Below are 26,509 nucleotides of genomic sequence, written 5' to 3' on the forward strand. Positions count from 1 at the left end.
CAGGCTCAGAGTCCGCTTCCACAGAGGCTAACTCACTACAGTCAAGAACTTGGTCCAGGCCAACTGCCTCAAGGCTGAATTACCGCAATAACCTCCAATGACCTCCTCAAGGCTTCCCTTGCAATTCAAATGCCCTGTACACTGCTGGGGGTTGGGGTGCATTTGCCTTCATCATGCCACTTATTACATATATTATCTCAGGTGAATTACTGAACATCAGGTAGAAAAAACTTGGATGTCAATGGAAAACTATATGTATAGTAAAGAGCACGCCCTTCTGTCTTAGACTCTGATTCTATGGGAGTTATTTTATAACTTTAAAAGCTGTTGGCAACTGATCAGACATAAATTCTATCCCCTCTTAAGAGAGGTTCAAATGACTCCCTCTCTCTCTAAAACAGCAACAAAAAATTTATCTCCAATTTACCATTCATTTCAGTGCTCCTTTACTCCATGTAACTGTGCTTTTTTGAAAACTTAACTTTGAACCCATAACATGTGGTTAGTTCTCCAGATTAATGCACCAAATTAAGTCTTGAACAGTGTACAATTTTATACCTGAGAGTCATGATTTATCCTTTCCTGAAAGTTACCTTTTAGCCTTTAATTTCAACATATGTAAGATAACAGTAAAAACACCTGGCAGGTTTGTTGTGAATTATCTGGTACACAGTAGGGACTCACATCTTATTGTAATCAACCCCTTTCAAAGAAATCATTATAGCATTATAGAGAGTCCATTCACTATAATTTGCAGTGTACATAGAATCTATTTTCCAGAGTCTTTACTCTGGCAAGAGTCACCATATAGCAGCTCTTTGCCATAGACATGCCCGATTTTTCTCTTCACTAACAGATCTATTGTCAAATCTGCCTACCATTGTAATTTATTATCTTTGTTCTTGAATATGGGATATTTCCAAGATCAATGTACTTTACAACAATCCTTTTCAGGCTAAACGGATACCCATTCTAAACTTCCTTTTAAAAAACAGACTTTACTTTTAATCTCCTGCAACATGGATTTGCTCTTAATGATATGAGTGTGAAATTCTTTGAAAAAGTCCTTCCTCTCTCCAAATGCATGGTGTATTTGGAGAAAGTAATTAAATTCTTCTTGGTTAGAAATGTAATCAAGTAGGAGTTCTACTGAAGTTATGTCATCTGAACTGTAAGATAAAGAGACTTTCCCAAACTGTTTTTTATGGGTTTTTGTTTTCGTTTTTTCTGAGAGAGAGAGAGAGACAGCATGAGCAGGGCAGGGTCAGAGAGAGAGGGAGACAGAATGTGAAGCAGGCCCCAGGCTCTGTGCTAGCCATCAGCACAGAGCCCGACGCGACTTGAACCCACAAACCGTGTGATCATGACCTGAGCTGAAATTGGACGCTTAACCAACTGAGTCACCCAGGCACCCCAAGACTTTCCCAAACTTAAATTGTAAAATTCACACCCTAGGTAAGCCCAATCCTCCTCAAGGGCAAGGTGTTACAGTGATCCAGTTAAAGTGTACAGGCAGAAGTGGAATCGGAATGTACAAGAAAGCTGGAGCCTAATACAGTCGTATTCACATAGCTGAAGAATGTGACAATACGAGAAATGTGGTCTGCTTGGGAGTCTGAAAAAAGCAAACCAAAACCCAAAATTTGGTAGTGTTTCCCACCATAGAATACAAAACCTAAAACTAATAGACATAACTCTTTATCACTAGAAAAGGGGAAAAATTACAAAACACATTTTCTAAGCCAGGAAGAAAAAAAAATGATGTTTAGCTTCCTTGTGCTCTAGCCCTATGGCCATAAACTAACTTCTGATGGTCAATGTGACCTCTCAATTATTTTCTGATGAGGTTGGGGGTGCCCTATTTTTTTTAGAACTGTAAGTTAATAAATTGGCATTTTGATCAACATATTTATGTTCAATGTTCATTATCATTAGTTCTGAAGTCAGGTTCTGAAAAAAATGAAGTTTCTACAAAACTTAGGTTGTGACAAAACCAAATTTATGTGCCAACTCCTAACAAACTGTAATGCCAGCCCTATTTGGATAGCCGATTTACCTCTCGCTAGAACAAAAATGCATCCTTGGCATAATACCCTCCAATTCCATCCACGTTGTTGCAAATGGCAAGATTTCATTCTTTTTCATTGCCAAGTAGTATTCTATTGTATATATACCACATTTCTTTAACAATTTGTCAGTTGATGGACATTTGAGCTCCTTTCATAATTTGGCTATTGTTGATAGCACTGCTATAAACATTGAGGTACTTCTGCCCCTATGAATCAGCACTCCTGTATTCTTTGGATAAATTCCTAGTAGTGCTATTGCTGGGCCATGGGGTAATTCTATTTTTAATTTTTTGAGAAACCTCCATGCTGTTTTCCAGAGTGGCTGCACCAGTTTACATTCCCACCAACAATATAAGAGAGTTTCCCTTTCTCCACATCCTTGCCAATATCTGTTGTTTCCTGAGTTAATTTTAGCAACTCTGGCCGATGTGAGGTAGTATCTCAATGTGGCTTTGATTTATATTTCCTTGATGATGAGTGATGTTGAGCATCTTTTCATGAAATAAGTCAGTCAGAGAAAGACAGATATCATATGTTTTCACTCATATGCAGGAGTTGAGAAACTTAACAGAAGACCATGAGGGAAGGGCAAGAAAAAAAATAGTTACAAACAGAGAGGGAGGCAAACCATAAGAGACTCTTAAATACAGAGAACAAACTAAGGGTTGATGGGGGAGAGGGGAATGGCGGATGGGCACTGAGGGGAGCACTTGTTGGGATGAGCACTGGCTGTTGTATGTAAGCGATGACTCATGGGAATCTATTCCTAAAGCCAAGAGCACACTGTACACACTGCATAGTAGCTAACATGGCAATAAATTATATTAAATACTTTAAAAAATAAAAAATAAAATTAAATAAATAAAAAAGAAAACAAATGCATCCGAAATTTGACTTCATTCTCCATGTTATCCACAAAGTAGGGGCTGAGAATCTTGCATTCTTTTAGTCCCAGTGCCCAATGTCCATTAGGCGGGCTGTGCTGGCCATGGGCAGATGAGCCAGTGCGTGGCTTGGTGGCTATGCCATACTGTCTAATTACTGGAGACACAGACGCTCTCCCAGTTTCGGTACTTGTCATTTCTTTGGCCCTCTCACCCATGGCCCAGATCACTCATGCATTTTCTTTCTGACCTGCATTTCCAGAGGGTGACCTAATATACGTTGAGAAACAGAGATGTTAACTAGGGACATGTCAGAACTTGTGGAAGTGGATAGTTTTCTCGTTTCCAGAAGGGAAAAGTTATTACTCAAGTGAAGCCTTTTTTTTTTTTTTTTTTTTGCCTCCTGTTCTCTGACCCCACATTTCCAAAGAAAAACTAAGTCTAAGGTCACACAAAATGAATCATAAGCCTCTAGATGGAGTGGTTTTCAGTAATTAAACCACTTGATTTCTCCAAACACTCATCTCATCCTGCCCAGAGAAAAGACAGGTAAAGTTTCTTTCATTTTTGCCTGAAACACATTTCAATGCTTAGGCTACTAATGGAGATTTTCCTTCTGTTTAAAATGAACTGAAAAGTTAAAGTCAGGGCTGGAAAAGGACTTTGGCTATCTGTGGTCTCTGCTATGACCACTGCTGTTATCACCCCAATGCGTCACTTCTGACAGAGGAAGGCCAATAAGGACCTCAGGCCAGGAAAGTAATTGCCTAGAAAAGAGAACATGGAAAAACCCACTGCGTTGTGACCGAAGAGAAAACACCTATTTCTAAAAAATGTGACCTGTACCACTTAATCAGAGCCTGCAAGATGTTAATGAGACCCTGTTTATCTTTCATTGGTCTACCGTTAGGGTACACTTTGTACTGGATGGGACCCAAACTTCAGAATAGCTGTCACACTCGCACTTTCGGAGGCCATTGATCCTGTTTTCTCTGAGGTCTTGCTATCTCAGTGGACTTGGTTTATATCACCAGTCACCATCTCCAACACTCTCTACCATAGGTGGTTATGTCTGCAGGTTAGCTAGCAACTTAAGATCTCACTGAACTTGAAACAGTACCATAGGGAAAATCAAGGTAAAGTCTAGCCAAAGTTAAGTAACATAATGCTAGGGTATAAAGAGGTGAGTATGCTGGTTGATCATAAGAAGGAGTAAAACTTGACAGAGGAGATCCACCCCCACCCCCACCAATAATGGCAAATAAGCAAGCTGCAGACCAAATCTTCAATGAAAAACAATGAAAAAACTGTACAAAATACAAAATGTACTCGAAGGCGCTGTGGAGCTATGACCATAACTACAACCTCATAGGCTAAAGCCCAAGGAAAGAAGGGAAGCCCGGAGAGATATGACTGACATGCAGGGCTACATCTGCCAATTTGAAAGCAGTGGCTGAGAGGCTGAGAAGTTGAACAGACAGCTTCTGGACTCTCACAAGGCTGGAGTGTCAATAATTACAATTCAGGGCACCCCATGGATGAAACCCCAGACCTTTAGGCTTGAAAATCTGAAGGGCTATGGTACAGGGGCAGAGGTGAACTAGAAGTAACAGATGAGCTCTCAGGAGACTGAAGTCCATCTTCCAAAAGTCCATTCTCTAATTTCCCACCTGGTCTGCCAAAAGTAAAAGTAAATCTTCTTGAGGAAGATGATAATACCTACAGCCTCAATTATCTATACATTTTCATATACAAGTTAAGTCCACATCAGAAATAAGTATGTAAAAAAAAGATAAACTGAGAACAAAGGAAACATATTCAAGAGATCCAGATATCAAAATTATTAGACACAAACTTTAAAATATGGGTAGTTAAATGTTTAGGAAATAAAATAATAAGAGAGAATATCAAGAGTTTGCTGAAGGGGCACCTGAGTGGCTCAGTCGGGTGAGCTTCCGACTTTGGCTCAGGTCATGATCTCATGGTTTGTGGGTTCGAGCCCCGCGTCAGGCTCTGTGCTGACAGCTAGCTCAGAGCCTGGAGCCTGTTTCAGATTCTGTGTCTCCTTCTCTCTTTGACTCTCCCTTGCTCACGCGGTCTCTCTCTCAGAAATAAATAAAACACTTAAAAAAAGAACTTTCTAAAAAAAGTTTACTGAAAACCATATTAAAAATGGGAACTGAATTATACGGTTACTAAAACTGAGAACTCAACAGATCAGTTTAAAAGAAGACTAGATACAGGAGAAGGAAGAAATGAATAAATGAGAGCATATAGAGGAAAATACTCTGACTGAAACTTTAAAAGACTAAGGATAGGAAATGCAAAAGAAAATGTAAGGGATGAAAACACAGTAAAAATTTTGTGTTTGATATATTTTGTAATTGCAATGTGAGGAGAGAAAGACAATCTGCCAAAAGGAATGTCTGAAGAGACAATGGCCAAGATTCAAGGGACAGTAAGAAAACTTTGGCAAGATAAATATGAAGAAAATGACACAGAGGCTAAATATGGAAAACTACTAAAAACCACAGATGAAAATGAAATCTTAAAAATAACCAAAGGCATAAAAAGATATTGCCTCTGAAAAGAGCAGTTAAGATGAGAAGAAACCATGGAAATCAGAAAACAGTGGGTAATGTTTTTGAAGGGCAGAAAGAAATTGCCAATTCAGTACTCTATGTCCCCTTGAAAAAAAATGAAGATGAACATTTTCATACAAGAAAAATAAAAACTCATGCAATTTGTTACTAGCAGACCAAGAAACTGTAAAGGGAGTCCTTTAGGCAGAAGAAATATTATCCCAAAACAAATTATGAAAATTTAAGAACAGCATAAAAGATGCAAAGGCAGAGGGGCGCCTGGGTGGCTTAGTCGGTTAAGCGTCCGACTTCGCTTAGGTCATGATCTCGCGGTTCGTGGGTTCGAGCCCCGCATCGGGCTCTGTGCTGACTGCCAGCTCAGAGCCTGGAGCCTGTTTCAGTCTGTGACTCCCTCTCTCTCTGACCCTCCCCTGCTCACGCTGTCTCTCTCTCTCTCTCTCTCCTAGAAATAAATAAAACATTTAAAAATCCAAAAAAAAGATGCAAAGGCAGAAATAGAGTCAGTCCCAAGAGGTGGTAAAGCACAAGTAGGTGTTTTAACTTCAATAATCACTAAAAGCGTAATTAAAAAGGTATGTGGGTAATAAGCAAAAGGGGGGGTATCACAATTCAAATGACTTATTCCAAAATGTGGCAAGAAAGGAGAAAAGATATATGGAAAAGGTGAGACAAAAAGGAAACAAAAAGTAAGATGGTAAATTTAAGCCAAAAAAAAGTCAGTAATGATCTTAAATGTAAATGGACTCAAGACCTCATTTAAAAGACAAAGATGGTCAAACTGAATAAAAAAAAAAAAATCCCAACTACGTAGTGGTTTATAAGAGTACACTCTGAGAATAAGAGATAGAAAGTAAAAGAACAGATACAGTTAAAATACACAAACTTCAGCTATACTAACATCAGATAAAGTAAATTTTAGAGCAAGAGGTATTACTAGACATGGAAAGGACATTTCATAATGATTAAGGCAATCGATTGGTCAGAGCAAATCTTCCAAATTTATATACACCTAATAATGTAGTCTCAAAATACATAAACCAAAACTTGATAGAAGTAAAAGGAGAAATAAATCCACAACCATAGACACCCCCCCATCGCTAAAAATATACAGGATCTCAATAAAATAACAAAATTGACTTAATTGACATATGTAGTACAGAGACTGTCATAACTGTAAAATACATGTTTTCCCCCCCAAGTGCCCACTGGGACATTTATGAAAATTGACAATATACAGAGCCACAAAGGAAGGCTAAACAAATCTCGAAAGATTAATAGGAGAGTTGCTTTGACATGGTTATTAAGCAATAACTAGAAAGTGATAGGTAGAAAATCCCAAATATTTTAAAATTAACCAATATGAATCTAACCCATGGCTAAAAGAAGAACTCATAACGGAAATTAATTATGCAGAAGATGTGGTGAGTAAAACTACAGGCACCTGCTAGCACCTTAGCAGGAATCAAGACCATGGCACCAAACCATATACTGCTGGCCACTGCATTCTTTACTGTCATGCACTCACGGGGGAGAAAGTCAATTTCACTTAAGAATATCCTTGGGGAAGGAATAAAAATCGTTAAGTTTACTACATCTCGTTCCTTCAAAACACATCTTTTGAGAATTCGATGTAGGAAAATGGGAAGTATTCACAAAGCACTTCTTCAGCATACCCAAATACAATCTTCTCAAAGAATAGCCCTTTTGTGATTGAGTTATGAGCTAAGCTAGTCACTTCTTTTTTTTTCATGGAATGCCACGTTGATTTGAAAGAAAGACTGAGAGACAAACTTTACTTATTCAGACTTCAGTACTTGACATTTTCTCAAAAATGAAGCGAGCCTGTTGCTTCAAAGATAACAACTGACAATATTTGTTCCCAAGGATAAAACTTAAGCTCTCAATAAAAAGAATTTTAGAATGCCAGTATCTGCCACTATGAGCTTTCTAGCTTCCCAATAAAGATGTATCTGACTAGACTGATGTTGACATGAACAGAAGTGATTTTTTATAATGCATAATGAGATGTGTCAACATTTAGAAGATTTGCATACCTCAGGGAACCATTATTTTCTAAATAAATGACGTTATAATACCACACGCAGGCAAAAGACCCATTTCAAGTAAGGTGAGGCAATGGATTTTAAAATAATCCAGTGCAAATGGGATTCCACGTTGCAACTAACCTTTAAGAAACTACCACTTGTCTAATTTTAGTGAAGGATATACGAGGCCAGGCTTTCCTCATATGCTCCGACCAAAATAACGTAAGGCAATAAATACAACTGTACGTAGAAACAGACAGTTCAAATGTCTTTTACATTTTTTAAAAGTTGGACATATAATTTTAAATAAAAATGTTAACATGTAATGAGTTTATTAATTCATTTAGAAATAACTTTTAAGTGTGTTTTAATTTCTAATGCAGTATCATATAAAGCATATAAACAAAAGATCTTTGGGATGAGGGGAAGTCCTCCATAATTTTTTTCCTGAGTATTCCAAGACCCAAAAGTTTGAGAACTGCCATTCTAGAAAACCTAAACTTACCAAAACTAATAAACAGAAAATCAGAATCCCTAATTAAAAGCCTTTCTCTAAAGATCAATCCAGGTCCAGTTGGCTTCACTGGTAAATTCCACACACACACCACCCCCACCATAATCTAAGGAAGGAAGTAATTTAGATGGAGAGCAGCAAAAATGTCATGAGATGTAAGGCAGCCCCTGAGAAAAGGAGAGCAAACGTCTGGACCTGTGTCTGCCTAAGCTTCTGCTGACTTTCTGCTCTACGTCTGCTACAAATGTATCTTAAACACCTTAATTCTTAGGTGGTCTGAGTCTGTTTCTTGAAAACAATACTCTGGAGAGCTATATACAAATCTGCTGTGGAAATTTTAGTCAACACTTTTCTATGCACTGTGTAGCAACCATATGCTTTGGGGACTGAACTCCAGCTTCAAGGCTGGCTCTGATTTGTCTGAGCCAATCAGTCATGGTAATCCTGTTTCTTTTGTCCATGACTGGTTTAGAAAATCAGGACACATGGACAGGTTAAGGATCTTGCCTATGTCAGATCTTACATTAAAGAGATGCAAGGAGAAATAAACTGAGGCTTCTGGGATATTTTCTCACGTGAGAGGTAACAGGAAGCGTTATTTCTGTTAGATGACGTGTATGGACTGGGGTCCAGAACTAGACAGCTAGCTCCAGTCCGAAAAGGGAGCGTACACAGCATGCATAGGGAGTAGAGAAAATCACAGAAATACAGAGTTGGAGTAACATGAACAAAACAATCCTGAAAGCCCAGTCTACCCTAAATTTTGTAGTGAGCCAGTTTCCTGTATTCAGCAACTTCGAAATGGTTCTTCCAACTATAAGCGTCCCAAGTAAATTAGTATTTTGAAACGATTTAAATGAATACTGTTTCATACTGCGATTGTACAAGGAGTCACTCCCAAATTTATAAGCTAGACAAACCTGCATTCTGTCTAAAGAAAGGTACACCTTCCATTTATGCTGCACTGTGGGACATTTGTGGTGCATCATATTATTAATTGGTAGAAAACCAAGAAACGGGTGGTGTGTGAGAGCAAACCCATTAAAGAGTATTATGAACACAGAGGTACTACTTGGTATCTGCTTAAATTCAGTGTTGTCTTGGGATGTTGATTTTCCCTGATAAAGACAGGTCAAGAGTATGTACTTCAGAACTGGACTGGAGACCTAAAGTATTCTTTTTTTATGTTTATTCATTTTGAGAGAGAGAGAGACAATGAATGAATATGAATGCACAGTGGAGGGGCATCGAGAGGGAGAAAAAGAATCCCAAGCAGGCTCCATGCTGCCAGTGGAGAGCCCGACATGAGGCCCGATCTCGGGAACTGGGAGATCATGACCTGGGCCAAAATCAAGAGTTGGCCGCTTAACCAACTGAACCACCCAGGTGCCCCAAGACCTTAAGTATTCTTATATGGACCAATTATTATGTATTCATACAATGCTCTGGGGGACAAAAGGGAACCCTGGACTAAAGGATGACTTCTCCCTTTTGGCACAGTTTATTGCACATTGACATTGAATGGTTTCAAAAGGCTACCAGACAAGATGGAGTCATCTGTAGCCATTTGCTGTTGCTGTGTATCCTACGAAGTTACAAAGCAATCTAGGGATCTTCTGGTACCAAATTACATTTTCCCAAGTATGAAGTTTAGTCACACCCAATTTCCTTTAATAAGCACCTATGAAAGGGGGAATAAAACAAATATTGTGCATAATAAGTGCTGACCGAATACCCAAGAAACCACCATTCATGTCATGCCCTTACTTCACAAGGTGCTTTTTGTCTTTCCCACAGGAAAATGCATCTACCTGGTGAGATTCAGTGGCTACAGTTCAGCAAAACTTTGGGATCCTTTTTTAGGAAGAATCCTAAGTAAACTGCACTTTAAGAACAATGAAGAACTTTTATGGGACTCATATTTTGTGTTGACCACTCTTTGAATCCCTGGCTGTAAGGTTGATGCAGCTCACATAGAGAATTTTCTTTCTTTGAAGATGTGTCTCATTTAACCGCCAGGTTTCCTGTCACTAGAAAACATACTGTCCTTTAAGACTAAACACCACTATGTCTCCAGTTGTGCCACTGCGCTCCTGTGTGGGAAGAGAGCAAATTGTCTGGGACTCTGATATCAATGGGACATATTCTGCATCCTGATGGGTTTTGATGGTTACTAACAGGTAAAATGACTCACTAAAGGCTCAATAAGGGATTTGGTCAAGAGTGTATCTATTCTCGGGGCGCCTGGGTGGCTCAGTCAGTTAAGCATCTGACTTTGGCTGAGGTCATGATCTTACAGTTTGTGAGTTCAATCCCCGCATCAGGCTCTGTGCTGACAGTGTGGATGGAGCCTGCTTGGGATTTTCTCTCTCTCTCTCTCTTTCTCAAAAAAAAAAAAAGTATATCTATTCTCATTGCTAAGTCAGCTTGCATTTTCTCTATTATACATGTACACAGTGGGTTAGTTTGCCTGATTTTGATGACCGTAATCCAAATATGTACTTCTTTTTCTATACTGTAACTTAGTGTAGTACAGTGAAAACATACTTTTATTACCCTACATGTTCCATCTAATATCATTAATATGACATATTCAGTAAATTCAAGAGACATAAAGTACGACCTTTCTACCAAGTATGAAAAGATGTCCTTTTAATATGAAATACGTACATTTCTCTTATAAGTTGAATCACGTCTATAGGCCAAAGCTTCTGATTAAAATGATTATTTCAGAACCAAGTATGTTTTAAAATATGTTATGCCGAGCTTTATATGATGTACTCTAATTTTTCTTACTTTGACAAAAATGGACAGAAGGCAAAATGAAAAAAAAATTTATTTCCTCAGTGTTTTATCCACTGTCAATACTGTATTTTTGATGCAATATATTTGCAAAGAAAAAAACAATCTTAGCTTTTATTTTCCATTTTAAACAACTACAATATTTACAAGCTATTTAGAATAACAAACACTCAGACGCGCACACACTCACAGACCCACGCGAGTACATATATTCTTTTCTCTGGTTTATACTGAATGCTGGTAAAGGCAATGAATACTTTCAGAGCCCATGATCAGAAAAGGGAAACCCATTTTCCTTCCTCACATATACCTTCCTGCATCACTTTTGGTATTCTTCCTTCCATTTCCTCATGCAGAGCTCATTGAATAGGGTTAACGTAATCCGTTTTTACAATTTATTTTACTTCAACTATAAGCTTTAAAAAGCATAAGCAGACATGATTTCCCCCACATTTCTGTTATTTTGGTTGTAGAATCAAGCTTCGTATATAAAAACATCTTGTTTAACCACAGTCACACTAAACCCAAGAGTCATCTGGAACAGCCGTCTCATTTTCTACAACTACTCTGTCTTGAACTCCAGGGCGCCCCTTCATCTGCGCAAGTAACACCTAGGAGCCCATCCTTACCACTCTCTTACATGACCTTTGCTCCTTCTGGCTTGGTTCCACAGAGTCATAAATTGTCAGGTGCAGAGCTGAGGCATAAGAAAAAAGGTATAACCCTATATAATAGGTATAAGTTTTAGAACAGAGCTGTCATGTGACCTTGTGAGGACAATCCGTTCTGCTTGCCCCAAAGAATGTTACGCCGCTTCCATAAACGGCAGATGATAACGTTCAGCTCACAAATGGAACTTATTTACTCTACTTCAGAAAGGATATGTCGCTGATGGGCAATAAAGAGAAATTCTTATCATACACAGCTCTTGACAGAGGACTCTGGTGAGGTGATTCAAAGCAGAAAATATACTTCTGTGTCACGCAAAATTAACACTCTACTCACATACCTACCAGGCCTGTTTGTATAATAATTAATTCCTTTCCAGTCACAATTCTTACCTAAACATTTCACAAGTTAAAAATGAGAAGGCCTAGGTGTATATCAACCAGATTTTTTTTAAAAAAGAGGAATGAAGAAAAGAGAGGCTGGTTTTTAAAAACTTAATTTAAAAAAACCCTACAGACTTCCAATGTAATATTAAAACTTATGCTGCACAAATACATGGTCACATCTAACTTTCCTCTTTCTCTAGATCAATAAAACTCAATTTTGACAGAAAACTGAAACAGAAAGTTCAAGGTCCCTTGACAGGTTCCAAGTATCATTTTAGCCTTGATTGACATTTTCTTTCCACTCATTTTAGAATTAAAGGAAAAGCCTCTAGAATAAAAATTGATGTTATATCTCATCTGAATAATTTATCATATCAAAGGGAAAATGCACTGGGTCTGTGTCCAGGCAAAGTAATTTTGTATGATTATATTACACTACAAAAGAGAACAAGAATAAATACTGACGACTCAAAAAAAAAAAAGGGAGGGGATGTCTATATTAATGAAAGAGTTAGGAAGATACACACAAAAGTAATTAATGTGGGCAGCAGTTTATAGTTTAATAGCTAGTAAACATAAATTCAAAGAAGTCTCAAGCAAAATTACTAAGGTATCTTTTTCTCAATTCACATATTTAGGAGGAAAGATTTTTGAAGTTAACTAAAAGAAATATATAATTTTAGACACTGGGCAAATCTTGTTTAAAAGACGACTAGTTCTGGATGACTCGATGCAGCAACCCACCAAATGAATATCTAAGCAGAGGCAGAAGGACGCTGCATGGAAGCAAAGTGGAATTTCTTAAGGCTAAATTAACTATTCTTGCTTAGATATGAGGCTGTTTTTTATATTTTGATAGAAGACAGAAAAATAAACCAACCAACCAAAGAAGAAAAGCCCATCTTCCTTATAAGCTCAGTTTCTACATAAAAACTTCTATGACCTGACATTTGGTACACAGAATCACTTTCCATACCTCACTCAGGATAGAAATACTGTCTGTCTACTTCTGTTTCAAGGACTAGTAGAAGTATCTCAGATACACTTGAAATATTTTTAAAACTACTTCAAATCTAATGGAAGCTCACCTTCCAATAATAGAAACTCAAAAAAGGCAGAACACTGGTGAAGATTGTTCATTAATTTCCTGAAAGGTACTTAATCTCCTCTTACCTTAAAAATATACAGCCTCACCACTTACTCTCCCAAGCCCCTTAAATACCAACATCTTATATTCATCTATACTCTTTGAAGATTTAGATTTCTTTAGAAAAAAATGAATATTTAAAGTTTTATCAAGTACTAAAAATGATGTAAAAAGAGGTCTCTCACACCAAGTTATAAACTGGAAGATTAACCAAAAACTTAATTTTGAGTTCTACAATGATTTTTGCCACTGAATGAGAGGAAATAAGAAAAAAAAAAAGCTAACAATTTATAATTCACTCCAGGACTCCCTCTCAAAAGAAGGAAAAAACAAAATCAAACAAGAAAAAGACGAGAAGGGTATCAGTGAAACTCTGTTTAAGGGAAATGCATAAAAAGCTACTGTTTTAATTACATATTCTTATTTTCAAGTTATGGAACTCTGGAAGTTTTGGCAATCGTGAACTGAAGACACTAGTGTGTGCATGCTGGAGTCTTGTACGCTAATGAAGACAGTTAAGCAGGGAATCTAAATAAACAGTTCACTATTCTCCAAGGGGAGCTGGGGAAGGTAGAATAAGACATGTATGATCAATTTACCTAAGGAAACCATGTATATTTCTACATAATAATTTAGGTCCAATTGTTAAGACATGAATCTTCAATTATCACTGCTTCCTCTGCCATAATCATTACAAAAGTATTTTGACTTTTAAAAGACCATCAGTTTTCGACTTAAAAAATAAGAACAGGGCTCCTTTCAGGATTTCTATTCATAAATTCCCTCAAGGGCTATCTGATAACAAAATTCAACTTGTTTTGATAAGAATGTCCACAGTTAACATGCCAAATCAAGACCCAATATATATGTTCCATATAAAATCTGGTCTTGCAATTTTAGAGTGTGTAATGTGTTTAACAACTGGGGCTAGGGGGTGGGGGCCTAGGAATAAAAAAAATTCTATCCTGTCTGATTGAATCATCCTAAGCTCAGATTTTTTTTCTGTGTAGGAAAATGAGCTATCTTCCATTTAAGAGTGAAAGGGCTCCACTTATCTTCCCATCTAGGTAATGACCAGGAGAAGATCATGTTCATTTCAAAAAGAGAACAAGCAGTGGGAACCATAATTCCTTTGAGACGATTTTAAATAAATATAGACAGTTAGATAGATCATATATTCGGTTTCAGAAGAGAAATATAAAAGCCTGGACCTTAATGACACACTGTAGATTTGCCAAAATGTGGCAAATACAAATAGTAACGACAGTAGCAGGAAAATACATTTTAATTGGTCAATTTAGAAAGGGTACCTTTGTGTAAAGGTTCAGTAAATCACTTGACAAATGTTTTTAAAAAGTAAATCTTGCAAAGCGTGAAGTCTGGAAACACCAGCACGAGGCACAATGGATCCTGAATAACTAGGAAAATTGGAAATTGGAAAAGGGCAAGATAAACAGACTGTGGAATAGAAACGTAATCAGATGTTAGTTTTCCTTCCTTCTACGGAAGTGTTACCCTATACTGTAAGAGCGACAGTAGGGAGTTAGTACAGAAACAGCTTCTCTCTCCTGTCACCTCATCAAAAGATTCTTTACACCTGTGCCTTCAACACAGGAGCCACCAGGCACATGTGGCTGGTGAGTCCCTGAAGGTGGCTGGTGCCACATGGTGAGATAGTAACACTTTGGATGTATCGGATTAAATAAAATATACAAATAAAATTAACTTCACACCTGCTTCTTTTCACTTCCCATTTACAGTGGGGTAGAAGGATGGCTGCTCCTAAATGCTCACAGGAGATGTATATATAGTCTTCTTTGGAGTTTCACACAAAGGGGGAAAGTTTTCTGAAGGACTTAAAAAATGCCGGAAGTTGAAAATTAAATCTAAACCGCAGTTTCCACCTAGTCCAATTGTAAATCTGAATTATATAGTTCCCTGAATACACGCATATTTTTTTTAAAAAAAATAAAATAAAATTTAAGTTATGAGACAACATATTAAGTCAATTTCACAGTTATAAATATTTCAAATTATACCTACACACTATAAATTACAGGAAATAAAATTCAAGTAATAGAAAGAGAAGAGAGGAGCAAAATAAAAGGCGAGGCTACTGAAGAGGGACATAACAAGAACTGCACCGTTTGGATAATTTCGTTTGAAAAACTTTTACTTGATTAACCGAACTGCATGTGAGTAACTTCAAGAGCTAATGACTCCGAATAGAAAAGCAATCGATCCTCTTTTTAAGTTCCTGGATGCTCATCTTCTTTGAAACACAGAAGTGTTTTCTTCCCAGAACTGGCCCCAGCAGGGCATGCCCCGGGTGGAGAGGAGTGGAGGAGTGGGGCACACGGGTGCTGGAGGGCCTCCGACGTGTGGACACAGGAGCTGGCAGTGGTGTGCCCGGGACCAACGCACTGGCCGCTGTCTCCAGGAAAGGCCAACGACGACGCTATGCATCTCTCTACACTCAATGTTCATTTTAGAGAAAACACCCGCTGTACTGGCACGGAGTACAGGCTACTAACAAAAAACTGAGCAGCACAGTTCCTGCTATGTATGTTTAAGGAAAGGGAAGGGGTTAATCCCAAAGGCAATTTAAATAATGGTATTTTATTTTTATATATAAATAAATGTTCTGAGAAATCTCAGACTTTAGTGCATTGTTGTAAAAAATTAGTGCAGTTTTCTCATTAAAGTTTTTAGCGCTCAAGGAATAAGATAAATCTATGTCTGTTCATAGTCTCTTTCACTGTACATTAAACTTTCACACCGCTAAATGTCAAAGTGAAGGTTTCTATACTGGTCTGTTTTTAAAAATCAAGGTAAATGGATTTCATGTTCTATGACAAAACATGGCAATTATTTTTGGCAAAGAAATTAGAAAAATATGAGATCGTAGTTTAGAAATGAAGAGTTTGTTGATTTAAAGCATAGGCAATGCATAGGAAAAAACTTCTTTTAAGGATGTAATTTAACAGAACTTTATCCTTCATGCAAAATGTTTTATCGGCAGCTAACTTAAAAAAATACTTCAGCTTTATTTGGGGATGGGGACAGTTGACGGGAGTCAGGGTGGAGGGGGAGGGGGAGGCGCTGAGCCAAGCCCACTAAGGCTCTCCGTACAGGAGCAAAGGAATACCTGCAGGCATCTTCCGCGCTCTCCTCTCTTTTTCCAACGTCTTGGAATGGAGAGGGAAGAGAAATGTAGTTATAAAACACTGGCTCACACTTCAGCCCCGAGTTCTAGTACCCCAGTTTCAATTACAGTCACATATTTGTCATCAATCTGGACCAGAAGTACTGTCTTGTCGATGTGGGATCGAGTACCCGGATCTCTGCTGCAAGGCACCCATCGGTGAAGCACCTAACGACGGAGAACAAAGTCAGTCAGTGGCAGAGACCTTGAATATGTTCACAAACTTCACTTAAAATCAGAGATAGTAACAGCATCCCTCCTCATCAGGGAAATACTAATCAAAACCACCCTGAGATACCACCTCACGCCGGTCAGAGTGGCTAAAATGAGCAAATCAGAGAACTCTAGATGCTGGCGAGGATGTGGAGAAACGGGCACCCTCCTACACTGTTGGTGGGAATGTAAACTGGTACAGCCCCTCTGGAAAACAGTGTGGAGGTTCCTCAGGAAACTAACAATAGAACTCCCCTAGGACCCAGCAATAGCACTGCTAGGAATTTACCCAAGGGATACAGGAGTGCTGATGCATAGGAGCACATGCACCCCAATGTTCATAGCAGCACTCTCCACAATAGCTAAAACATGGAAAGAGCCTAAGTGTCCATCAACAGATGAATGGATCAAGAAGATGTGGTTTATCTATACCATGGAATACTACATGGCAATGAGAAACAATGAAATCTGGCCATGTGTAGCCACATGGATGGACCTTGAGGGTGTTATGCTGAGCGAAATAAGTCAGGCAGAGAAGGACAAATATCATATGTGTGCACGTATAGGAGGATTAGGAGGAACTTAACAGAGGACCAAGGGGGAGAAGAAGGGCGGAAATGGTGGGGGAAAGGGAGAGAGGCAAACCATGAGAGACTCTTGAATGCTGACAAAAACTGAGGACTGATGGATGTGGGGGGGAGGGGGGATGGGCATGGAGGAGGACACTTGTGGGGATGAGCACTGAGTGTTATGTGGAAACTAATTTGACAATAAACTATTTGTAAAAACAAAAACAAAAACAAAAAAATCAGAGATAGTAATTCTGTTTGATAATTAAGCAAAAGATGCATTTAAAACAGCATGGGGCACCAAGTAGCTAAAAATGTGTGTACAAGTCAGGCCACAAAAAAAAGGGAGAGCCCGCGTCGGCTTCATAAGAGAACTTACATGGCCTTCCATGCCCTCCTGAGGACTCCAGTCTTTCCAGCTGTTTCTTCCAGCTTTTAACCGAATACCCTCATCAGGCCACTGCAGCTCTTTCCTTTTTGATAGGTTGATCGCATCCAGAATTTGACTGGGATCCACGATCTACATTGTAAATAAATATGGGTCATTTCCAATTCAATTTTTTTTTATAATGACAGATTATATAATCTCAAATAAGATCTCTCTCACAGACTCTCGAGTCTCAAGTTCTCTGGGGCCTATAACTGGCCAAAAAACAATCTAAAGGACCACCTCCTGAAGTCCCGTTAGCCTACAGGCAGACCTTACTGCCAGGGCCACAGGACAATAGCTGAGTGCGGAACACAAATCACCATTGAAAAACTACTTGCTTCCAGGTTTTGCTCTGGCAGAAACTTTCTTCAACAGTCAAAAACGTCCTAGTCTTCATAATAAGTACCATGAGGTGTCTTTTCACCAGTATCCTTCACTTGACAAACGAGAAATGAACACAAACGGGAGAGACAGCGCCAGAACCGTGGGCTTACTCACTTGGACTCTGTAAATCACTTCACCCCTTCTGGCGTGTGAATTGCTGGCAGGACTTAAGGTGCTGCCCGGCTGGGCGTCGGCGGCGCTGCTCTGGCCTCCCTCGGTCCCGAGAAAGCCCACCAGGGCGTGATGCTTGCAGGCCGGGATGCTCTGGCTGGAGCTGCTGGAAGAAGGGAGGCCGTGCTGCGCACAGCCCAGGCCGCCCTGACTGGGCGGCTCCATCTGGTTCACCATGGACAGGCGGGACTGGATGGAGGACGGCAGGTTTCGGAGCGATATCTGACTGGTGGACGAGCGCCGGCAGGGCACGAACCCCGTGGCGGGCATCCGGAGAGACGAGTGGCGGCTGCTGTAGCAGTACGACGACTGGCTGGCCCCCGAGGCCCGAGCAGGGGACTGTCTGACCAGGCTTGACTGGACAGAGTGGGAGCTGTGGCTAGTGCCTAGCGAGGAAGAAACAACGGCACTTATTCTAGACGGCGTGATTCAACACGGTTTTGTTCTTTTTGTTTTGTTTTTTTGAGTTTCTAAATCTTTTTCCCTTAAGCAATGACTTGGTGAATTTACTGAATTTAACATTTATACCTAAAGCTTTTTAAGTTATCAAAAAGAAATAAATAACTGAGACCAATCTTCTTGTATGGTTTTGATAATTTTAATTTGCTAAAGCTTTTGACATTTTTTTAAAAAAAGTTTATTTATTTTGAGAGAGAACAGGGGAGGGGCAGGAAGAGAGGGAGAGAGAGAGGGAATCCCTAACAAGGGCTGCACTGTCAGCGCAGATCATGAACCGTAATATCATGACCTGTGCCAAGATCAAGAATTGGTCACTCAACTGACAGAGCCACTCCGGCGTCTCAATTTGCTAAAGCTTTTTAAAAATTAAATTCTTGGGCAAAATACAGACACAAATAACTTCAGCAAGTATCTGGATTTAATGCTGGGATAAACCCTAAAATACCTTTCTCAGAAGTATTTTAGAACAACAAGAATAACTCTTCACTACTTCAGAAATGAAGTATCTCATGGAATGAGACCATGAGAAATATTTATTGAGGACTGACTACGTGGCAAGATCCATAACTCCTAGTTCTCAAAGTACAGGGTTAGTGTCCTTTCAATCCATGCCAATGACAAACTGCACCGTCTACAGTGATGGTGACGCCACACTGCAGCCGTTGTACCCGTTACGGGATCACCACTACACATGGATTATCAGTGATGCTCAACAGCATGCTCTTTCATGTCCTTTTTCAAAGGGCTTGATATGATTGCTTAGGTTTGTCTTTTTCCTGACTCATAGCAGTAATGTGAGAATCAGAAAGTAAGTTTTAGCGCTAATGAAAAAATTGCTCTGTGTACTTTTTATCTGAAAATAAAAAGAGCTGATCAAGGTAGGAGCATGTGAAAAAGCACACTGAAAGTTTTAGATTTTCACTCAGAAGTTTAAAAAGAAATTACAAAATGTTGATAATATATCTATTTAGTCTTAATTCCAATACTATTAGATTTTTTTTTTAACTTAAGTAAGTGTCTTAAGACTTCATTCATGTGAAGCAGTGGGGGGAAAAGACAGGACTGATTCAACCAACCAGCGTATGAAAACAGATCAAATCTGATTCCTACTGCATACCAGGTGGCTTGTAGATCTCACGTAAAAGGTAAGTTAGTAGAAAAAAAAATTACCATCATGGCCTTGGGATAGGAAAAATTTTCTAAGTAGGATACAAAAAATACTAATCTTAAAGGAAAAGATCAGTAAACTCCTCTACACTAAAACTNGGTTTCGGGTCAGGTCATGATCTCACGGTTTGTGAGTTTGATCCCTGAATCGGGCTTGGCGCTGACAGCATGGAGCCTGCCTGGGATTCTCTCTCTCTGTCTCTCAAAACAGATAAACTTAAAAAAAATTTTTTTTTAATATATATATATTTTTTTAATATATATCTGAAGAAGAGAAGCCACTCTTCGCAGAGAGAATTGAAAGCCGAGGGATAGAATGGGAAAAGACATCTATAGTACAGAAAACTGACAAAGAAACTGAATAGAGAATATACAAATAAAATAAGAAAAAGACCAAATAGAAAAATGGGCAAGAGGTTTAATAGGTATTTAAAAGAGAGAAACAGGTGATAAACTCAATTTAAAACCTCTCAACCTTAGGTATTAGAGCAATGTAAATTAAAACAACGAGCAAGCAGGGAACAGAGGTAGGAACTGGTAACTCTCCTGGTGAAAGTTTACAGGATGGCCATCCCTTTGTATGATGGGTGAGAGTACCAACTGGTTAAAAAACAAAAACAAAAACGAAACCTTCCTGGAAAGATTTTTGGCCTTATGTGTCATGAATCTTAAATATTCTCATAAACTTTGATTTAGTGAATGTGTTTCTAAAGTCTCTAGCCCAAGAAGGTAGCAGTCACAAAGTTTATTTATAACATTCAGAAGAAACCAAATCACTGTCCAATGAAAGAGAAGTTATTATTAGCCTTTAAAAATGTTACTTTCAAAGAAATGATATTTTAAATTATATATATCCAAACATATATAAAATATAAAGTGATAAATATAAATAGGAGAATGTCCAACCAGGAATCAAAGTATCTTTACATATTTCCAAGTAGGTAATCTAGACTTCTCTTTAGATATGCATACTAACTGAGCCCCACAGCTAAGAGGCTGATGCAGACACATGAGCATGTTTTCACATTACCTAGTGTTGGAGGATAAGATGTGACAGGTGGATGGAGGCCTGCTCCCGACCCTTGCCCTGGATTGGCAGTGCTTCCCTGGGACACATTGCTATGGGGGTCATTGGCACTTGTTGCATTGTTACTAGTGCAGGAAATTCCACCTCCGGTGTCGGAATCTTCAATATTGCCACCACTGTTACAGCCAGCCCCACACCCTTTCCTTAACCTAGGAACAAACACCAAAGTAAGCAGCAGTATCCCATAGTCACCTCAGGATCGGGGTTTTATTCTATTTATAGTTATTCTGAATGCTTAATGCTACTAACGTTCACCTTTCAAAGTCTTTACAGTGCAGTCAATCTGAGAAACAAAAAAGAGTCAGGTATGTTTTCAAAGGACAGCCTAAGAACCATCCCCGTTATACTCACTGCCTCAATTCTTCCCATCTACCTTCACTTTTATATGCTCTATCATCTTTTCTGACTTCGCCATCTTTCCTCAACCATAATAAATGGCACGCAGCAAAACTGTACCATTAGGATCGGAAACAGAATTCTGGGCAGTGTCTGTTCAGTGCCTCTCAAGTGTGCACCCCTGAAAACCTAACTTTCTGCTGTAGCACACTTGGAAGAGTGCTGCTGTAATCACTGCTCCCCCCTCTTGAATGTGGGGTGACCAGCTATGATGGATAGCCTACAGCTGTCTCCGCCTGGCACTGAAAAGTCCTGCTTCCCAGGAGACCTCTCAGTCCTGGGCAAACCAGGGCAGGTGGGCGCCCTAATCTCTATACCAGTTCTCTCGGGGGAAGAGACTGCAACCCCTTTAAGGCAATTCCAGCACAAAGGATAATTTTTTAAAAGAAATTTCTTCTAGTGCCGCTCTGGTTCACGTTCTTTCTTATGTTAAAATGGTGAAACTTTTTTTTTTTTCCTGAGTATGCCTAGGAGAAAATGTCTATTTGAGAGTTTGCTACCCTAATTCCACATCCTATTTTTTAAGTTCTGTTATTTCAGGATCTGAGCAAAACCTTGTAAGAAATTGAAGATACTGTGACTTTTCTTCACCATCCACCAAACTATGATGTTCCTATACCAAATACCATAATTTACTAGACAAAGGAAGAGAAAAAATTCATGTGCACACTTGAGGACACCACAGATTTGAGATCTGAGTGATGACTGGATTGTTAAAATGGCCAGTAAATATCTCCGCATCACACAGCCGGGAGTTTCAGCAAGTACAGTGTGCGCCCCCTACTGCTAGAATGGGATAAAACAAGGTAATCAACTTGTTCGGGTTTCTTAAGTTTTTCTCTAATATGCCGTTTGTTGGCCCACACATCCTAACAGTGGCACTTCGCTGCAATATAGAGGAAGAAAAGCTAAAGAAAAGGGGACTATTCAAGATTCTATCAAGTGCTGGAGCAGTGTTTTATTTTTTTTATAAGTTTATTTATTTTGAGAGAGAGAGTGAGAGCGAATGAGCGCAAGCAGAGAAAGAGCAGAGAGCCAAGGAGAGTCCCAAGCAGGCACAGAGCCTGACACAGGGCTCAATCCCACGAACCAGGAGATCATGACCTGAGCTGAAATCAGGAGTCAGACATTCAACCGACTAAGCCGCCCAGCCGCCGCTAGAGCAGTGGTTCTTAACCAGGGTTGTACAGTGGATTTATCGAATAAGAGTTTGAAACAGACTCTTCCTTCCCAAAGTTCCTGATATAGCAGGCTTATATTGTGTCATGGCATCTGTATTTTTCCTATAAGCTTTCCAGGTGATGCTCATGCAAACCGCCTGGAAGAAGAGGGTCAGGATCCTCCATCACTGAACTGTGCAACCCCAGAGCTCACCTGTGCCAGGTGGACACTATGAAGTTTCTGATATTGCCCAAGCTGATAGGTCCCCCAAGGATTTCTTTAAGCTGTTCGTGGCTGTCGGAGTAAGAAGTTGTCAGAGGGGAGACAAAGATTGGGTAGCCAATAGGTTGATCACAAGATGAGTTTATCATGTTTCTCAGAGCTTGTTTTGCATTCTGGATGCTCCCTCTCTCTGGATTACGGTTACGTAGAAACACAAGCTCTTGCTGTTGCCCTGCCCAGAGACCTCGGACACATTCCTTATTAACCTGAAAACCAGAGCACATGGGAATTAGGTTAAGGGGCCAAGAGTGAAACTCATATAAACAGAAGAGTATAAATGGGAAGGATACAAAAGACAAAGACATACGGTAACGGTGAAAAGCAAGAAATACAAGTAGGTCACATTTGAATAGGAGCTCTTCAATTTTCCATTGTCTCTCACAGGCTGTTAAATACTAAGCACCCACAGAACTCTTCTCGCTGGTCAGCCTTATAAAAATACCGAGTTTACCAACTTGATAAAGCACTGCATTTTGTAATCGGGGTAATAGATGTTTTTGATAGAAATGAGCAGTAACAGATATTCAGAGTTAAAAGGATGTTTGTGACTTTGCAGATCGATGAAATGAAATCAATAAAAAGTAACTCGTTATAAACTATTAAAATTTCTGAAATCAAGCCTCCTAAAACCATGACATGTTTTAAAAGGCCAAAAAAAAAAAAAAAAAAAAAACCCCAAACAACAAAAACTACAAGCTATGGTATTATTTTGCAACCTAGTAATCAGATTGGCAACGTGGTACTGAAATTCTAAGACGACAGGCTGCTCGGACAGCCTATGTAATAGATAAAAGACAGCCACAAACAGAAAATAAGCAAAGATTTTAAGACTGTATCATGCTTGAGAAAATTTCAGAGGGCAGAATAAATTACATTAAAATAAATCAAGTGCTCATAAACAATGTTAATGTAGTATGGTCATGTTTTGTCTATAAAAAGAGTTTCATGACTTTTTAAAGTTATGACAAGATTGGGGCACCTGGGTGGCTCAGTCGGTTAAGCATCCGACTTTGGCTCAGGTCATGATCTCACAGTTCATGGGTTCGAGCCCCACATCGGGCTCTGTGCTGACTGCCAGCTCAGAGCCTGGAGCCTGGTTTAGATTCTGTATCTCCCTCTCTCTCTGACCCTCCCCTACTCATGCTATCTCTCTTTCTCAGAAATAAATAAAAATATTAAAAAACATTAAGAAAAATAAAATAAAGTTATGACAATGTTACAGAAGTTCCTTTTTTTTCCAGACACAAATAAATGCCTCAAAAACTTACCTTGATGACTCTGAAGCTCAGGTAGCGTCTATTCAGCATGATGATCTTATACTCATTGGTGCCGTCATCCATGACATGCCGCAGAGCAAGCAGGGAGGGAGAACTGGCAAGCACTGCGCTCCGCCATGCAGGGTCCCCTTCATGGGCTATTACGAGGTTCTTCTCGTGAGACACAATGGCTTCATAGAGCACAGTAGGGTCATCATACTCATCTGGAGAAGTGAAATGATCCTAAACAGAGGAATAAAAAATGTGTTTTTTAAAAAGTTTATTTGTTTTGAGAGAGACAGGCAGAGCACTGACAGGGGAGGGCCAGAGAGAGGGAGACAGAGAATCCCAGGCAGACTCCACACTCGGCACAGAGCCCCACGTGGGGCTCGAACCCATGAACCACGAGATTATGACCCAAGATGAAGTCGGATGCTTAACTGACAGAGCAAATCAGGCGCCCCCAAAATACGTTTTATAGGAAGTGAAGGACTTACAAAGTTAAGGCAGAGCGTCTATAGTTACTACTCAGTTATTAAATGAAAACGCTTAAAAACTGGTTTAACATGAATATTTTATATCTATACTTATTTTTAGAGATAAATTAGAGATTCTTAAATTTAATCAGGTTAGGGATAAGCTCATTACTGCCATACTATTTTTGTAAATTCTTCAATCCAACCCTATCCTCGAAGTTTTAAATAAATAAATACTTTTCCCATTTTTATGTATTTTCTTTTTCTCATTCAAGTTGGGTTTTACACGTCTTCACTCACACATAATTACTTCTGTTAAGGAACTGTCTCACTGGTATCAGTTAAGAAAGGCTAAGCTACATAAAAGTTCCCTCTTACAATAACTCTAATGTACACAGAAGTTCCCTCTAATGTAACTCTTGGTTGCTGACACTCCAGAACTCACTCTAGAATTCAACAGGAACTAGAATTCAGCAGGAGCTAGAATTCAGCTGAAATACAGTTTTGTTTAGCTTCTTCCTTGCTTCTCTCCCTTCCTTACAAATCCCCGGAGGGCACCCTGTCCATCTCTTGCACAGGAACCCTGGACTCTAACTGCTTCTAGAGAATGTGGCCTAAGCTAGCATTTACAAATTGACAATACATCTGGACACCAACCCTCCTGACCTTTCTTTTAAATACTAAGCTCGCTTTCCTATACCACCGGATAAACAGATATCAAATGACGCACTCTCTTTTAGCAAACAGTTCCTTTAGGGAAGGAACCCTATCTTTGTACAGTAGTGTTGAATGGAAAATAAAAGTGCAGACATAGGCAATAATTATACTCTTAATAAAATGGACAAAGTTGGAAAATATTAGGCATGCCAACATGGAGTATGTTTAATCTTGTTCAACTATTTCTTTTAATTGGGTTTAAGACGGCTGAATACTATTTTGGAGGCAAAGTATTTGAGACAAGCAGAATGTCCATCAATAGGGAAACTGCTGAATAAAACCGTAGTTAAAAATCATACCCTGAAATACTACAGGGCCATTAAAAATGTGAGGTGCCTATCTCACATGCTGACTATCCACGTTACACATATTTTTAAAGTTTATTTATTTTGAGAGAGAAAGAAAGAGCATGCACACATGTGCACGTGAGCAGGGGAGGGGCAGAGAGGGAGAGGGAGAGAGAGAATCGTCAGCAGGCTCCTTGATGTCCGCACAAAGCCCAACACGGGGCTCGATTTCACGAACTCTGAGATCATGACCTGAGCCAAAATCAAGAGTTGGACATGTAACCAAGTGAGCCACCCAGGTACTCCATCTATGTTATATTAAATAGGGGGGAAAAGAATGTGCTACAGATCATTTTATGTAGCACAATTATATTTTTAAAAAGGAAAATATTTGTACGTATAGATGGAAATGTCTGTGAACTCAAGGAAATCAGAAAAGATATACATCAAATTACTGGCAGTGACTGCTTCTTGGAAGGGCTGTACAATGGTGTAGGGGTGATGGGAAGGTACTCTAGGGTGATCTTCTTCATTACGTTTCAAATCAAAAAAGAAAATGTTCCCAGTACTGGCAAAAGTTTTCAAAGACATTTTCAAAATACAATTGAAGGGGTGTCTGGGTGTCCGACTTCAGCTCAGGTCATGATCTCGAGGTTCCTGAGTTGGAGCCCTGCGTCGAGCTCAGTGAGGACAGCTCAGAGCCTGGAGCTTGCTTCAGATTCTGTATCTCATTCTTTCTCTGTCCCTCCTCTGCTCACACTCTGTCTCTCTCTCTCAAAAATAAATAAACATTAAACAACTTAAATAAAATACACTTGAAAAGTTAAAAGCCAATGTACAAGACAGATTTTTTTAAAATAATGAAACTGATTCATAACATTCATTGGCCACCAAGCACTGCACTAAGCGATAATGATATAAAGACTAATAAGATATACAGGGTGCCTGAATGGCTTGGTCAGTTGAGCATATGCGACTCTTGATTTCGGCCCAGGTCATAATCTCAGGGTTGTGAGACTGAGCCCCATGTCAGGTTCTCTGCTGAGCATGGAGCCTGCTTAAGATCCTTTCTCCCTCTCCCTCTGCTCCTCCCCAACTTTCTCTCACACACGCACTCTCTCTCCCTCAAA

At 39.3% G+C, this 26,509-nt stretch overlaps 1 protein-coding gene across 1 annotated transcript in view; it reads right to left on the reverse strand.

The window, feature by feature from the left end:
- Positions 1–16,142: 16,142 nt before the first annotated feature.
- PCNX1 (pecanex 1) overlaps positions 16,143–26,509 on the reverse strand; it is a 168,988-nt gene continuing 158,621 nt past the window's right edge. Inside the window, exons 34-39 of the mRNA XM_077750650.1 lie at positions 23,912–24,142; positions 22,575–22,849; positions 20,748–20,953; positions 18,035–18,477; positions 17,486–17,626; positions 16,143–16,492 (exon numbers count right to left, since the gene is read on the reverse strand). Coding sequence (XP_077606776.1) covers positions 16,352–16,492; positions 17,486–17,626; positions 18,035–18,477; positions 20,748–20,953; positions 22,575–22,849; positions 23,912–24,142 — 1,437 coding nt within the window. The 3' untranslated portion in view covers positions 16,143–16,351. The remainder of the gene's footprint in view (positions 16,493–17,485; positions 17,627–18,034; positions 18,478–20,747; positions 20,954–22,574; positions 22,850–23,911; positions 24,143–26,509) is intronic.

The sequence above is a fragment of the Crocuta crocuta genome, unplaced genomic scaffold (assembly GCF_008692635.1).
Source record: "Crocuta crocuta isolate KB4526 unplaced genomic scaffold, BGI_CrCroc_1.0 scaffold186, whole genome shotgun sequence".
Classification (NCBI taxonomy): Eukaryota; Metazoa; Chordata; class Mammalia; order Carnivora; family Hyaenidae; genus Crocuta; species Crocuta crocuta.